Source organism: Adiantum capillus-veneris, chromosome 12, assembly GCF_014529385.1.
Source record: "Adiantum capillus-veneris isolate H3 chromosome 12, ASM1452938v2, whole genome shotgun sequence".
NCBI classification, from domain to species: domain Eukaryota; kingdom Viridiplantae; phylum Streptophyta; class Polypodiopsida; order Polypodiales; family Pteridaceae; genus Adiantum; species Adiantum capillus-veneris.
In genome coordinates, this window is record NC_140942.1 from 93584009 (window position 1) to 93601369 (window position 17361).

Here is a 17361-nt window from a genome sequence, read left to right on the forward strand (position 1 = left end):
AGATTAAGCTAGGTTAGGTTAGGTTAGGTTAGGTTAGGTTAGGCTAGGTTAGGTTAGGTTAAGTTACATTAGGCTAGGTTATCTTATACGTTAGGTTAGGTTAAGTCAAGCTACGTTAGGTTAGGTTAGGTTAAGCTACGTTAGGCTAGGTTAAGTTAAGCTACATTCGGCAATACAACAAGCCATAGAGCTTACCCACAGCGCATATTAAAAACAACACAATGACGATCCGTTCATCAATACGGCAAGCCATAAAGCTTACCCACAATGCATATGCATTGTGGGCAAGCTCTATGGCTTTCCGTATTGCCAACGGCTCGCCATTGTGTTGTTTATATGTCCGCGAGCGGTTTTCAAGTCCTAAAATAGCTAAGCGGCCTTGAAAATAACACCATGGCAGTTGTGGGCAAGCTCTATGGCTTGACGTATTGCCAATCGGCTCACCATTGTGTTTTCTATATGTCTGCAAGCGGTTTTCAAATCCTAAATAAGCTAAGCGGCCCTAAAAACAACATAATGGCAAGCCTTTTGGCAATACCGCAAGCCATAGATCTTGCTTACAATGCATATGCATTGTGGATAAGCTTTATGGCTTGCCGTATTGCCAAACGGCTCTCCATTGTGTTGTTTATATGTTTACGAGCGATTTTTAAGCGCTAAAATTACCTTGTGTCCCTAAAAACAACACAATGGCGATCCGTTTGGCAATATGGCAAGCCATAAAGCTTGCCCACAAGGCATATGAATTGAGGGCAAGCTCTATGGCTTGCCATATTGCCAACAACTTGCCATTGTGTTGTTTTTATGCCCGCAAGCGGTTTTCAAATCCTAAAATAGCTAAGCAGACCTAAAAACAACACAATGGCAAGCTGTTTGGTAATACGACAAGCCATAGAGTTTTCCCACAATGCTTATTCATTGTGTGTAAGCTCTATGGTTTGCTCTAATGCCAAAAGACTAGCCATTGTATTGTCTATATGTCCACGAGCAGTTTTCAAGCTTTAAAATTGCCTTGTGGCCCTAAACACAACACAATGGAGATCCGTTTGGCAAAACAGAAAGCCATAGAGATTGCCCACAATGTATATGCATTGTGGGCAAGCTCTATGGCTTGTCGTATTGCCAACGGCTGGCCATTGTGTTGTCTATATGTTTGCAAGTGATTTTCAAGTCCTAAAATTGTCTTGTGTCCCTAAAAACAACACAATGGCGATCCGTTTGGCAATACGGCAAGCCATAAATATTGCCCATGGACTTCAAAGATAACTCGTGGTACTTCTACAAACACAAACGAACTTCAGTTAGGTTAGGTTATATGTTAGGTTTAGGTTATAAGTTAGGTTACATTAAGTTAGGTTAGGTTTAGGTTATAGGTTAAGTTAGATTAGAGGTTAGGTTAGAGCTAGCGACAAACTAATAGTAGAAAAAATACAATCGGACTTCAAAAGTGCGCACAGACTTCAAGAACCTTAATATATAGTCATTGACCAATACAGACGAGATTATTACCCTATGGTCCTAATCTCCGTGCACCTCTAGACCAAGGTATGTGAGGATCGGGCCTGGCTAGAGAATGTGAGGTTGTTAGAGCCTGCATGTACTTGTGCATGTGGTCGATGAAGTTGCAGTTGCTGGGGTGGTCCATAGCCGGTGGATGTTCTTCTTGGAGAGATTTATGAAGATTTTAAAGGGGTTTTTTCGTCAAAGCGCTCGCCTCGAGGGTAGCATGGCTGAAGGATGGCTTGTACAAGAGTCTCTTATCCTCATCAATGAACTTTTGGTCTCAATTGATCCAAAGATGCCCCGAATGTGGACTACTGAGGTGACAGGGAACGAGCCGCAGGGACAAGGCATCGTTAGGAAGATGGACATCACAATGCAAGAAAAGGTTATGAGATTTTGCCTTCTCAACTCAGACATCATGCAAAAGTGGCTAGAGAGATACAAAGGGGAAAAGCAACAACGCTAACAGATCGCCTTCACTTCAAGCTCAACCTATCACTAGACACCTTCCTTTTCCAGATTATCTTCAAAAATTGCCAGACTTTCCAACTAGGTGGTGGTTAGATGCGACAATCTCAGAGGCAAAGAGGAATGGAGTGTTGATTACAGAAGAGGAAGAGCAGATGTCAAGGGGTTGCGATTGGCATGTATATTTTACAACTTCCTTTTCGAGCTCCACATGATCACATCGCTTTAATAACTTTTAGTCTGTTTCAATTTTGTGGCTGCAGTATCACAAATATAGAGCTTTGTGGTCGCATGGGAAACACTTCAAAGTGCAATGGATCGACGAACAAGGGGTCACTTTCGACAATGTTGTTAGGGCAAGCTTCGTCCAAGAAAGTAGGAGTAGTGCCAGGGATGAGAATACAAATACTAGCCAGCTTGAATACTTTGGCTACATCCAAGACATCTTGAAGATTAGCTTTAGAAATTTTGATATGTTTATCTTTGATGTCAAGTGGTTCAAAGTTATTACCAACAGCCCTAATACAACTATGCGTAAAGACAAGAGTGGATTGATTCAAGTGAACTCTAGGTGGGTGTGGATAGATACGCGGGATACATTGGTTCTTCCACAGCATTGTGAACAAGTTGAGTTCATACACGATCCACTATGGACAGAAAATGATGAGAATGATCTGTCTAACCCTACTGGCTCTATGTTGTTCAAGTTGCTCCATGTAGCAAGCAAGTGTGTGAAGGATTGGACGTTGAGGTCAAAGAGGTGATTCATGAACAAAGCGCAGGACCGACGGAAACTTTAAGTTTAGATTTTGAGGTGGATGTCAGCAGTGAGCAATTGTCTGAACCTAGAGATGAGGTGTCAAATACTGAAGTTGATGCGGAGAGCAACAAGAAGTAGAGTTCGATGACAAAGATGCAGAAGTACAGATTGAGATAGACATCTTTGGTGCATCAGATCTCATAGATGATGAAAGATTAACTAATGATTTTTGCTAGGAACTCTTTTGTAAAACTCACATGAGTTTGTAAGTATTATATGTATGCTTTAAATTATAGAAAATATATATGTTATTTGAAGATTTATCTAATGATTAAACTATAATTTTGCAGGAAGTTCCCGTGAAGCGTCCTCCGACACGCCGAGAGAAGAAGTATGGGTACAAGCATGGACTTGTGGCCTATTTGACCCAACTGCAGGAGGAGGGACAGGACGTCGACTGGGAGGCATTACCATGAGGGTTTTCTCACTCAGTGATTGTTTGCATATGTACAGTTTTGTAGCGTTTATGTTTATGGTTTATGGTTATGTTTCTAGTATGGCACAGATGTTATGGTTAAGATTTGACAGTCAAGTTAAGGTTATGGTTTTACTATGATGGTATGGCAATCATGTGATGGTTATGGTTATGGTTATGGTTATGGTTATGGTTATGGTTATGGTTATGGTTATAGTTATAGTTATGGTTATGGTTATGGTTGTGCAATGATGGTATGGCTGTCATGGTTATGGTATGACAAGTTATGGTAATGGTTGTGGTATGGAAAACAGGTTATGTGTATGGTTTTGCAGTTTTCGACTCATGTTTTAATTATCGTTTTAAAATCTTTATGTCGTTATATGCCATGATCAAGCTGTTGATTTTGTGGTTATGTTTTTCTTACAATTTTTCTAATTGCCATACACTTGCTCTTTAGCGTCAGCTTATAGGTGGAGTGCGGTTGCTTGTGCACTCTTCCTTTGGGCAGAGAGGGTTTTTTTCTTTTGCTACAGTACATGCAGCATCAATTCCCAGCCCTCTCTGCCCAAAAAAAATCACTACAAGAGGTTGTGTGCTCTTGTGACACTGTTAGCGACGGAAATACACTCGGTTTTTATAACCCCCGGCGTCGCTAAAAGCGTCGCTACAAGAGCGTCCCTATATGCGACGCTATAGGAGTCGCTATATACGTCGCTATGAGCGTATCTATATAGCGACGCTCATAGCGACGGTTATAGCGACGTTTACACAGAAGTCTATAGCGACGGTGATAGCGACGCTCCATAGCCATAAATAGCGACGGTTATAGCGACGCCCGAGAGAAAAAAATTTTGGTGACAGGGCATTGAATGCCCTGCCACCCATCAACCATATTGTACTTGATTCACTTTTTAAAAAAAGTGCAAGGGTAGATAATAGACCCAAAATAGTCACCCACAAGACGCATTGTTTGCAAAATTGACAAGCGTAAAATTGACAATTGTACACATCATAGGCAAAATGAATTGATTGGCAAATGTAATAATGACAATTGTACAACATCATAGGCATAAAGAATTGATTGGCAAAATGAACTGCAGTGACAAATGTATAAAATCCGTCTCATGATACATAAGCTATGAGAAACCCTAAACTAATGCTATCTAGCTACGGCCAAACTGACGTCGTCTAGTCAGACGTCTCATCGCGTCCAAGCGGCGTATCTGTCGGATTCTGCAAAAAAAGACAATAAGACAGCTTTCAGTAAATATAAACATATAACGACATTTATAAAACAATACAAAAAATAGAAAAGAGTAAACCCTAATACTAACCATGCCACCGCGAGAACTGAGAATGTCCATCAGGGCGTTTAAGCCCTTCCTGCCTACGTACTCGCACTCGTACGGTGTGGGATCACGTCCTGTCATCGACCACTGTCAAAACATACAAAGATTTCATTATGTTAGAATTAAAAAACTCATAAACCCTAAACTATCGAACATAAAGAGCAATGTGAAAACACTTACAAAATCGGCCTCAAATGATGCCCATCCACCGCTCCCCAAGTGGTGCGAGCTCCCTGCCTCTACTCGCGCTCTAGCTGCATCCTTTTGTTGCTTCCACTTGTCGGGATTCTCGCGCGGTGCTTTCTTCGCATTCTTCCAATCTTTTTTGGCCAGCCAATCTGGCCTGTTCCACCCATGCTTGATTACTTTTTGCACTTCGGAACGCTTGTGTTTGCAGTATTCGCGTATTCGAATCTTCATCAAGTCTTCATTGAAGCGCTGATCCCGTGTTGGAACGGGAAACTCATCATGAAGTATGCTGATGACTCTGTTTTTTAAATCACTTGGTACTTCACTCCATTTGTTTAGTATGTAGTGTCTAAACATCTGAGAGCAAAGACCACGCATGCGCGAGATCACCTTCTTGCCGTCATCATCCATGATGATGCCGCCGCTGAAGTCGATGGAGTAAGGCAAGCCCTCTGGCCGGTGACGCGTGAACCTGGGTGTCCCGGCAGGGGTCTCTAGCGGCGTGTCGATGGGGGTATGGACGTCAGGTGTCTCCACCGGCGTCTGGGCCCTGAAGCGAGGAGTGTCGAGTGGGGTGGCTCCTGGCGGAGTAGGTAGAGGTGTGTAGCTGCTAGGAACAGTCAGCCGCGCAAAACCTGGCATAGATGGCGATGTTGTGGCTGGTGTGGGGGCGGGCAAAGAAGGGGAGGGTAAAGAGCCTCGTCGAACACGAGGCGGTGTGGAGGCATCAGCGGCGGAATCCCCACAACAACCGCCACCGCCACCACTAGAGCGCCGGTGTCTAGACGAGTGTGAAGATCGTCTCGTCGACGCCGAAGCTTCGGAGCGCGCCGAATGCTCCGAAAGAGAGGGAGATGCGGATGGAGTAGGAACGCGCGATGATGCGCCAGAGCGATGACGCTGCACGTACCGCTGTCTCTGCTGCGGTGACAAAGAAGAAAGAAACTCCTCATCATCCATACCTGCATTAAACACACGAATATTTAAACTTAATATTGAATGAATAGAGTAAACAATGACGCAAAGACCATTAAATACAATGACGTAATGACGCATATAAATACAATGACGCAATGAATTGAGTGATAGAAGAGGCAAGTCGAAAACTCAGAATTTTCAATCAAAAGATGTGAGCGCGAGTAGAAAAGAGCGTTATACACCATGGAAGGTACTTAGAGAGCCAAAGCTTTTACAACACGGAGCAAAATTGTTCAAATACAATATTTGTGGCTTTAAGAGATCTCTCTCTCATCCTCGCATAACTCAGCATAACTTCCTATATCTATATAGAGCTCTCCGTTTAAACACATATCCTCTGTTTCATTTTGTAGCTCCTCTGCATGCACCCCATATAGAGTATTAGCATCTTGATGCTCGTCTGGCACCACCGTAGCGGCTTCTGATTGAGCATCTTCTCTGATCTCCTCCATTGATGCCGTTGTGATTGGCACATGGTAGCCTTCATACGTCCTTGCACTACGAGGGGCTACCTCTATGACGTACCACCAGTTAGATGTAGACTTTGTAGGATGAAATATTACCTGCTAGAGCCACATAACTTACATGAGAGCTTTCAAGCACATAACTTGTAAAAGGGGGATGTTAACTATTTACATACTTACTTGTTCACAATGCTCGGGTAGTACGAAAGTGTCTCTTAGGTCAGTCCATTTCTTAGTAGAATCCACCTATGGAAAACCAGACTCTCCTTTACGCACAGTAGCGTTGCAACCCTCCATGATTATCTTGAACCATTGCACGTCGAACAAGTCGACAAAAAATCCTCTGTAATCGATCCTCAAAATCTCTTGTAGCGTGCCGAAGTAAGTGAGTTCCGCCACCACAGGATCTGCATCAGAGGAACTTCGTCGACTAGACTGTTCAAATTTTGCCATGATTCCACAATCTTGAGTAAAACGCTTTTTGTCGATCCGTTCCACCCTAAAATGTCGACCTTTACACCATGCTGTTGTGTATGACTTATACTACAACGAACAAAGATTATGAGTGGTCGTTCAAACGTTAAGAAATAAAGTCACTAGCTAGTCGTACATTGCAAACTTACCTTGGTCGCGCAACCCCGAGAGTACTCCCACTCTTCCTCAGTCACTTCGTCACCGCATTGTTGTGCGCTTTTCAATTGATTGTGCAACCATCTTAAGCTCATGAATATTGGTAGGCTCTCCAAACCCGTCGGATAGTGCATCGGTGGTCGTCTTCCCCATCTCCACTCGATTCGTGCCCTTTGTTGCTCTTGCTTTGCATCCTCATATTGTGAAATCCACTTTTGCATCACTGGATTGTGAAGCATGCAAAATCGGTTGATTTTAGCCTCTAGATCTTCCGTCATCTTCTTCTCAACACCGAGATTGCAGATGACAATCCCAGATATGCGCTCATCATTTATGGTTTGCCATAGCTTGTCCCGGGCTTTATCAAATCCGTCTAGCCACTCTCCAATGTACACTAGGGACTCTGATACCAACCAACCTTCTGCCATGCTACCCTCTGGACGTGCCTTTTGACGCACATATCCCTTAAGCGTTTTCATGAAACGTTCTAAGAAGAACATCCATCTGGAATGAACTGTGCCAGCTATTTCCACCTCATCAACTATGTGAACAAGAAGATGCACCTGAATGGTTAGCATGGTAGTAGGAAAATGTTTCTCAAACATGTACACAAGCTCCGCAGCATTTAGTTTGGCAAATGGTATGGAGTCTACGTTGATCTCCTTTTGTGAGATCCATTGCACCAGCTTTGCAAGTTTGTAGATTGTGTTACGGATGTCGAGAGACAAGCATCCCTCAATGGCAACCGGTAAAATAAACTGTAAAGTATGTGCAGCAATGATATTAAAGTCCACATTTTATGCAATGATATTAAAGTCCACTATGAACGTACCTGACACATTTTATGCCAATCGTGTGACTTCAAACCGGTAAGCTTTTCTTCTTTAGTAAAACACGTTCGGAGCGAGTGCATTACGCCAGTGGGGGTCCGCAAAGATCGAATGGTCTCTTTTACTTTGCGTTCTTGGGCTCCTGTGAAAATCCATGGTGCTTTAGGGAGTTTTATCGATCCATCAGACGCTGTTTGCGGCCAATGTTGCTCCATACGATCCACATTTCTAAGGTCAACTCTGGCTCCCAAAGTATCTTCTTGCCGGTCAGATGGTCCCATAGTAGATTACCGACATTCTTGAATATGTGCATTGGATCGAGCAAGTGATTGATCATGAGTCGGGGCCAGTATGGTAACTCATACCATAGAGATAGTCTCTTCATCCCTGGAGGCAATCCGTCATCGCACATCTCCTTCTGCTCTAACCATGCTTGTGCAGACATCCTTGGTGGCTCTCTTCCCAAAAAGCCGTCGCGTAACACATGATTCTCTGGAAGATACGCTTGATGACCTTCCTAGATTTGCTTCTTCAGTGAGGGCTCCCTACGTGCATTCAGTCTAGGTCCACATGTGACACATGCTCTGTATCCACTTGTTTGAAGCCCTGCATGTATACACATGATAATAGATCAACTATGGGAAAAAACAAGATTTACAGTGTCTGAGTGAGGAGTGTCAATAGATCACGTGAGCATTCTGTTAGCCCGGGATAGTCATGCATGGTCCACATTAGAATGCCTTTGATCAAAGCATTCCGTCGTCCTGTGTGTCGGCTCATATCCACCACCTCTATGCCAATCCACAATTGTTGTAGCTCTTCCAATAGTGGACGAAGATACACATCCATATTCTCCACTTTATATCGCCGTGGCACAATCAAGCTTAGCCATAGGTGCCCCTTCTTCGTAGTCAACCACGGGGGAATGTTGTAGTTGACGATGACAACGGGCCATACACTGTAAGATGTTGATCTTTGACCAAATGGATTTACGCCATCCATAGCCAAGCCTAAGCGCAAATTTCGAGCTTCCCTGGCAAAATCCGACCATGTTCCATCTATATGTTTCCATGCTGCGCAATCTGCAGGAATTCGTAGCACACCATCCGAAGATTTATTCTCCTCAGGCCATGATGCTAGGGCGGCCATGGACTTACATTCGAAGAAATGCTTGATGCGAGGAAGCAGAGGAAAATGTCGCAAAACCTTTTGTGGAATTTTTGTCCCGTGGAGATCTACTCGATATCTTTCGGAATCACATTTCGGACACTTCTCCATGTCTATGTATTCCCCTCTGAAAAGAATGCAGTCATTAGGACAAGCGTGGATAGAATTGTAATCCATCCCCAAGTTTCGCAAAATCTTTCTTGCTTCATCTCGGGAATCTGGCATCACATTGTCAGCTGGTAGTATGTGCTCTTTAAGCAATCTACACAACATAAAAATACGATATAGTCGTGTAAAAATCTATACGATCATTATACATTTAGAGTTTTATTAAAGTAAACTAATTGTAATAGATCACCTGAAAAGCGTTGTGACGCTAGTGTCACTCCATCCAAACTTTGCCTGCATGTTGAGAAGAACCAGGAGTGCTTTCAATCTAGACATACGTGCTCCATTATACAATGGCGTATCGGCTTCACTTTTCATATGATCATAGATAAGCCTTTCTGAATCCATGATCGTCTCGATCATTTCATCAATCTCGGGCTCAAACATTGCCTCGTTGGGAATGTGCTCTGCATGATCATCCCTCGAGCTGTCAGAGGCTACATCTTGTGGCCTCACATATGCTGCTTGACCAAAGCACCTGCGAACACGTCTATTGGGCTGCAAGATTGCTGCTTGTTGGCCAGCGTCAGAGTCCGACGAGTTATAATTGGCAACAACTCGATCTATAATAGATGGATCGAACTCGCCAAATTCGCGAACGTGCTGCAAAGAAACACGTCTTGTCCGTCGCACAGCATGCTTGCATTGATTACAAGGACATAAGACCCTCGTTGAGAGATAGGTGTTTCGGTTGGACGGTCCCACATCCTCGTCACTACTCATAATGAGGATAAAAATCTTATAACCTGGACAACAAATTTAATATTCTATTGGCATTCTTCGTCTTATCTCTCTCTCTCTCTCTCTCTCTCTCTCTCTCTCTCTCTCTCTCTCTCTCTACCTCACATTCTCTAGTCATGTCCAATCCACGCACACCTCGGTCTAGAGGTGCACGGAGATCAGAACCACCGGGTTATAATCTCGTCTTTATTGGTCAATACCTATATTTGTGGGTACAAGAAATCTACAGACCCACGTCTACATGATACTGCATGTAGTGGACAAAACCCCCTTGCCTCTTCTCTAGCTGTAGCACTTCACAGCATCTTAACATCTTTTCACAGTAGATCTTTTCACTGTTCGTCTAACTCTAAACCCTAAATCGTAAGTAATTCTTGCGTGAACTCGATCTAACGTAAATAAACGTAAATCTAACTAAAAATAAACCTAAATCTAATTTAACGTAAGTCTACATCTAACTTAATCTTTAACGTCTTTTGGGATAGTTTCCTACGACGTTAAAACTCTCTTCTTCTTGTGTGTGTGTGTGTGTGTGTGTGTGTGTGTGTGTGTGTGGGTAAACCTAAATAAACCTAAGTCTAATCTAATATAACATAAATCTAAATCTAACGTAAATTATGTTATATTAAAAACAAAGAACTAAACTAACAGGGATTATAAGAACCTTAAAACTGATTTATTACATAATTTTTCACATAACTCGGCAAGAGTTGGCATTCTCATCACTAAAGATGTGAGAGTTGACTTCCGGCGGTGACGCTACCTCATCTCCATCCACATCTGACGACAGCAATTGGCCCTTTGGACCGTTCTTGCTCTTGTTACTAACTTTGAAGTTGTTGTTGAATGACTAGAGGTTGTCTAGATGGTCATTGTCGGGGATGTAGTGACTCTTGCGCCCTGAAGATCCACCTTCTTCCCTATCTTCTGAAGACATTTCACCAGTACTTTTGGATCGACGGAGCCCACCATGAGTGAAGGCGGCAATACCCTATATTCCATTGAGGGCTTTCTTCACCCGCTTCATGCAGGCATCGCAGTCTATGGAGACCTAAATCTAATCTAATATAACCTAAATCTAAATCTAGCGTAAATAAACGTAAATCTAACTAAAAATAAACCTAAATCTAATTTAATTTAACTTAAATAAACATAAATCTAATTTAACATAAGTCTACATCTAACCTAATCTTTAACGTCTTTTAGGATAGTTTCCTACGACGTTATAACTCTCTTCTTCTTGTGTGTGTGCGCGTGTGTGGATGTGTGTGCCAATAAAAAGAGATAAATGGTATAACCTTTCTATCACCCATGCCAAGTATGATAGATTGGTTATGCCATTTCCCTCTTGAATAATAGGTCTTGAGTTCAACTCCTTGTCGGCTAGATCTTTAGGTCTTTTAATTTTAATTAGTTTCCTACGACGTTAAATTAGTTTCTCTCTCTTTCTCTCTCAATGTGTGTGCGTTTTTTTGTTTATGCATGTTTTCTCTCTCTTTTCCTCTCTCAATGTGTGTGTTTTTTGTTTATGCATGTTCTCTCTCTCTTTTCCTCTCTCAATGTGTGCGTTTTTTGTTTATGCATGCTCTCTCTCTCTTTTCCTCTCTCAATGTGTGTGTGCATTCTTTGTTTATGTATGTGTGTGTGCGTTTTTGTTTATGTTTGTACTCTCTCTCTCTCTCTCTCTCTCTCTCTCTCTCTCTCTCTCAAAAACACTATGTGTGTGTGTGTGTGTGAGAGAGAGAGGGAGAGAGAAAGAGGGGAAGGGAACATGAGAGTGAGGAGAGGGAAGGAGCATACCTGGCTCTCCTTCCTCTGCTCGTGTGTGTGTGTGTGTGTGTGTGTGTGTGTGTGTGTGTGTGTGTGTGGAGAAGAAAGAGAGAGAGAGAGAGAGAGGGAGAGCGTTACCTGCTCCTTGCTTGAGGGCGCCGAAAAACTCAGATCTGAGATCTGAGTTTTTGGACGCTCTCTGTTATTTTTTTTAGCCCAACCGGCGTCGCTATGAGCGTCGCAAATTTACAAGTAAATTTGCGACGCTCATAGCGACGCCGAGTTTTTTTTTTTTGAGCGTCGCTATGTGAGCGTCGTTAATATGAATAGCCTCTTGTAGTGAATTTACAGGTTTGGTCGTCAGTACAGAGTACGGTATAAGCGTCGATATAGACCTCGGTAGACGCGTCGGAATATGCTGTAGAATTACCAGCGGTTATTTCATTGCCTATTTCGACGCTCATTTCATCAATTATTATGTCGCTTAATATACCAGTACTTATACCGACATTACGATACCAGGTCTCTTTCAAGACCTATTTCAGCGCTTTTTAGTTTTAAATAACCAACTTTATTTCATCGGTATTTGCATCGATTTTTGCATGCCGTGTTGTAGTGGGGGTTGCGAACGTCTGGATGCAGCACTAGTTATGTGCACAAGATGGCAGGGCATATTTTTTCTGTGAATGTGTTGTGGCGCGTTATCGGCTGGAGTCAGTCTGCAGAGAGTCAACAAAACCCACGTGGCGGTCTACTACCCAGCGTGCGAACGCTCTGCACACTTAGGAAGCGTAGACTGCGGGGGATGAACTGATGGGGGTGCCACCCCAACGTGCGGACGCACTCTAAGAATGAAACTGAAACATCAGCTAGAGTCATGCGAGGAGAACATGAGCCAGCTGGCAGGAGGGTGGTGGCGTGATTTACAAAGGCGATTGAGGACAGGTGTCACCCAAGGCCAGACTGACACGAGCATGAAAAGAGGGGGGGAGGTGATTGATTGGACTGCTTGCTCGTCATAGCTCACTAGTCGCCTGAGTGGTTTAGGCTAATAGTCACAAGTCTGAGTATGATGAGGTGGCCTATGTTCGAGTCATTTGTTTGAGGAATTGGACTTAAGCTTAAAAATAGGGAAAGGGTGATGTAGTCAACAAACCTTGTGGTGATTCGGCAAATTGAAATGCTGAGTAGTTTATTAATGTGATTCGCCTTCAATTTGTTGGTCAAGGAAGGGGAACCCATTGAAATGCAATGCTATGGTTTTCCCTCCCAGGCCATCAGTTTTTAGCAATCAACGTGCATGTGTGTGGAGTGCCGGCAGTTGGTTGCCGATCGTCTTTGGATGTGTGCAAGATGGGCTGATCTAGTGGGTGGAGAATCCAGTTTCCTACCTTTTTCACCGGTAGCTTGCTTGCATGTGCACTCTCGGGGTAAAAGTTTTTTCCTCTCTCTCTCTCTCCCTCTCTCTCTCTCTCCAATGCGAGTTCTCCATCCAATCTCTATAGCATTGACCGACCATTGGTCTCACAACCAGTGTTCACAAAAAACCGACCTTTAATATATTTTCAAAGGACAAAATTTGAAAATTCAAGGTTAGTTTTAAGCTGGGCTTCCTTGAAGAAAACCAGCTAAATTTTGAAGAGTTTAGTGTAAAATCAATAAAAAATGGCTAAATTTCTCTAAAAACCGATAAATTTTCAAAGCTCTCCTTTTTCCCATTGGTTCCTAAAAAAAGTTTTTGGTGAACACTGCTCACAACCTTCATGTTGTTTCCTCTCTCTCTCTCTCTCTCCCCCCAAAATCTCTATAGCATTCGCTCTCCTATTTTTTATTCAAAATCATGAGACGGCGCGCGATGGTTGCGTGAAGGAAGGAACGATGACTCGCAGCCGCAAAAGCGACAGAGATAGTGATGTGCCTCGGCACAGCACACCATCACTCCAGCATAACGAGGAAGAAGAAGGTTCACCTGCGTCTTCAGATGAAGAAGAAAAAGAGGAGGAGGAGGAAGCAGGAGCATCAGGACAACGGAGACGCAGCGGATCACCATCCAACTCTGCAGGGTCTGATCTATGGAATTCAGAATGCACCGACTTGCTCATTGCCGAGTACACCTACTGGCTTGTTTCCCGGGGTTCTGTGGGGAAACAGGAATGGCAGTTGATTGTTGAGAGGCTCAACAAATTCGAATGCAACCGCGCCGGCGCCAGGCCGTCCGAAGCCATTAGGGGATGCAAAGACAAGATGGAGAGGCTGAAGAGGGCTTACATAGGAGCCATGCGGAGGGGGGACACGCAGTGGCCTTTCTACGAGCAGATGAGAATTGTGTTTCATGTACTATGCAATCCTACGCAGTCTGATGTTAATCTGAAGGTGCCTATAAGCATCTGCAATCCGCCGATGAAGCGTTTGCATGATTGTGATGGGGATGTGGGTGATAAGGGTGCACCACACTCTCAGAAATTGCTAAGTCAGCGGGCAGCTCGACATCATTCGGAAGGCGAATGCTCAAGAAAGCGTAAAGCTGGGTCTGTGTTTGAGGCCATAGAGATGTTCAGAGATGTCTATGCTCGTGGAGCACTTGAAAATTTGAAGTTCTATGAAGAAGTTGTGAGCAAATTTAGCGAGATAAACGCAGCGTTTTCTAAGTATGTGGCCAAACAAAAGTAGAAACACATAGTGGCAAATCCTAAGATAGCTCTTTAGCTATCCACAATTGAAAGTTGCTTTCAATTGTGGGTAGCTGTATGAATTCTAATTACATTTGGAGAATTTTTAAGTTCGTGTATGAGAAGTTTTTCCTGCATCTGGTTAGTCTGTCATTTTGATGCAAAATGTGTGCAAAAACGGTCAAGATTGAGGTTGAGCTTGTTATAATTACTCTTGAGGCTCTAGGTCCTTTTTTTTTTTGGGTTTGGCATAGTGGTATACTTTTAGAAAGGGTTGATTTGAAGATGTGCAAGCGCCGCAATGGTGGCAAGTTAGTTGTTTACATCTTTTTTTTTCAAAAAAGATGCTCATTAGAGCTTGCATTAATCACAACATATTACACAGAGCCCTGGCATATCTTTTGCACATTGTTAACCCGAAAAGGAATACATCTTATAATGTGTGCTTGTGAATCTAAAAGTATTGTATATAGGAATGCATACATTTAAATATTACAGGGGAAGCATAAGAGCAATTTACAACAAAGCTCATCTAAACTATCCACATGGCATCCACATGATAGCTTAGCCTTTTGTTACTCTTTATTTTAAGCCCAGTCCCCGTCCCCACCCCCCGCCCTTCCCCCCCCCCCCCCCCCCTCTCTCTCTCTCTCTCTCTCTCTCTCTCTCTCTCTCTCTCTCATTCTCTCCTGTGTAGTCCATTCCCATGCAAACCTAGTTGCTACTTGTCTTTTTGTACAATATTTTGGTTTTCCGTATATTGTCATTGTGGGTGGTTTCACTTTCTAGCATGGCTTAACTTGAGCTTAAGCTTCACCTAAACACCTTGAGAAAGGGTAAGCCTATTTAGATGCAATAGAGGGTTCAACTTTGCAGCCTAAGGTACAAGGAGTGAATGAATAGAGCCAAAAGCATTGTGGGCTTGTCTGTTTAGGGGTGTTAGTGTTTAAGGTACAATCACTTTAGCAAGCAATATCTCTTGAGTAAAGCAAGTGTACAACAACACCCTCAAGAAGGTTCGTCTTCTCAAGGATGAGAAACTTCACTTGGTTTGCCGCCTTAACATAGTGCATAGTATGAGTTGATAAAAAATGTCAAGAAAATAAATCAAGGGTTGAAGTTGTCTTTGCATGGCCATCTCTAAGGATTAATTTGGTAAAATGCGTATAATTTTATTAAATTGACTTAATGGTAGACCGATTCTTTTTTTAACAGACTCAAACTTCTTTTAAAAATCCCTCAATAGGTATGCAATGAACCTATCACACTTCTATATTGCTTACATAAAGACTGACAAAATTTACTACTCACCCAAGATAAGTACTAGTAAATTACAAATTTACGCAAAAAAAAAACTTCTTTTACAAAGTCAAAAATTTATTTTTAGCATTTTTAACTCAAATGTGACTCTCAGGGTCTTAGACACATCCTAGAAAGATGCTCAAGAAGTTTCATGAAGTTTTTATGTCATATTCAAAAGTTACGTCATACTTGGTGCACATGTTGAAAAAAGCTCCACCGAGCATGAAAATGTTCAAATTAAAGACACTTGGCTATTATTTTCATTATGAATTTTGCTTTTCATGTCAACTTCTTGTTCTTTCCACCTTCTACCTTCAGACACAAATCATTGCTAACCTGGATGTCCCTTCTCAATACCTCTTCATAATGGTCTTATCACAATTATATTTTATATTGCCATATGAATGCCTTGCACAATGCCACATACCTTCGAAATGCAAGCAATCTATAAAGAATCAATGCCTTTGCCTTTGCATTGGCAAAAAATAGCTTTTGGGCCCTAGCCATGTTGTAAATTCCATGTATTGAGTGCAATTTAAGAGCTAACATCCTGAGCAAGATGCTCATCAAAGACTTTTTGTGCTTTCAAAAGTACGCTACACTTTGCATACATCTCAAACAAAGCATTGTCCAGCGCGAGATTGTGCTTTAATAGCTGTAACTAACAACGCCATCATCGCTTTGTTTACTCATTTTGATTTCTTGGATAATGTCACATGGCTTCAAATGTGAGCATAGACGATCACATTTGAAGAGGTTTTGGCAATGCTTTTGTCTGAAAATAGCCAGGAGCTTCCTTGCCCAACCCGCCATGTTCATATAGTGCAATAAGTGCAAGCGTAGAGGTGACATCTCAAACAATTAGCTCAACAAACCCTTGTAATTTAAAATGCATAAATGCTTGGCATACATGTTGATCAAATCAATGCCAATAACAACCTTGTTTTGAAAAAATCTCAAACGTGTAATGTCATCATGAATTTGCTTATGTCACATCATCTTGCATAATGCTACATACCTCCAAGATGGCAACACTCAAGGAGAGCACCCCTTACTTTTTTTATGTGCCCATGTTTAAACAAACAGTTGGCATACACATCGACCAAAGCATTTCCAAGCATGTATTTTTTTTCAACATGTCTATTCCCTTTCTAGTAGGGCGGTAGAGGGTTGGACCCCTACCTTAGGAGTTCTTAGCATACATGAAGTGTCTCCAGTCATACATGAGATGGATGTATCTTCCTCGACCTGATTGGCCATTTATGTGCCGTTTCGAGTAGGGTGGTAGAGGATTGGACCCCTACCTTAAGAGTTCTTGGCACAAAGACCAAGTGTCAATTTTCATACTATCAATAGATTGAGTATGCATATAGTAAAAACTCTAATACTAGTATGAGGCCACACAAAAATAACCCCTCAATTCCACCAGCCATCCTCTTCTATTAGAGTCATCGTGCTAATTCTCATTAGGCCGTGCTCAGACCCGGCCCTTGTCCTCACATTACTCCCTCCCCCCCCCCATGGAAAAGCATTTTGTATTCTCGAAAACAAAATTGGGATGTTTCTTCTTGAGAAGAATAATGTTTTCCCAAGTGGAACCTTGTTTAGGTCTAGCTTTCTAGTTAACCAATGCTTGTAGATGTACATGATGATGAGTATGTAAATCATGATAGTCAAGAATGTGCTCACATTTATGTGGTTGGGTGGGAGGTTCAATGAAATCAACCAAAACTGATTGATCAATGACATTGTTGTCCATGTGCAAGCATTTACATAATGTTGGAATTGGCGTTGTAGGAAAACACACAGCTTAGAGAAGACGAAGGAAGCTCAAGGCACACAACAAAGAGTGCATTACTTAGTGTGCAATGGAAAGATAGATAGCCCTAGAGTGA

At 42.4% G+C, this 17361-nt stretch overlaps 1 protein-coding gene across 1 annotated transcript; it reads left to right on the forward strand.

Moving 5' to 3' along the window:
• Positions 1–13373: 13373 nt before the first annotated feature.
• On the forward strand, positions 13374–14290 carry LOC147446147 (uncharacterized). The gene has a single exon (XM_086526178.1). The coding sequence runs from the start codon at positions 13374–13376 to the stop codon at positions 14163–14165; it is 792 nt and encodes a 263-aa protein (XP_086382304.1). The 3' UTR covers positions 14166–14290.
• The last annotated feature ends 3071 nt before the right edge of the window (positions 14291–17361 follow it).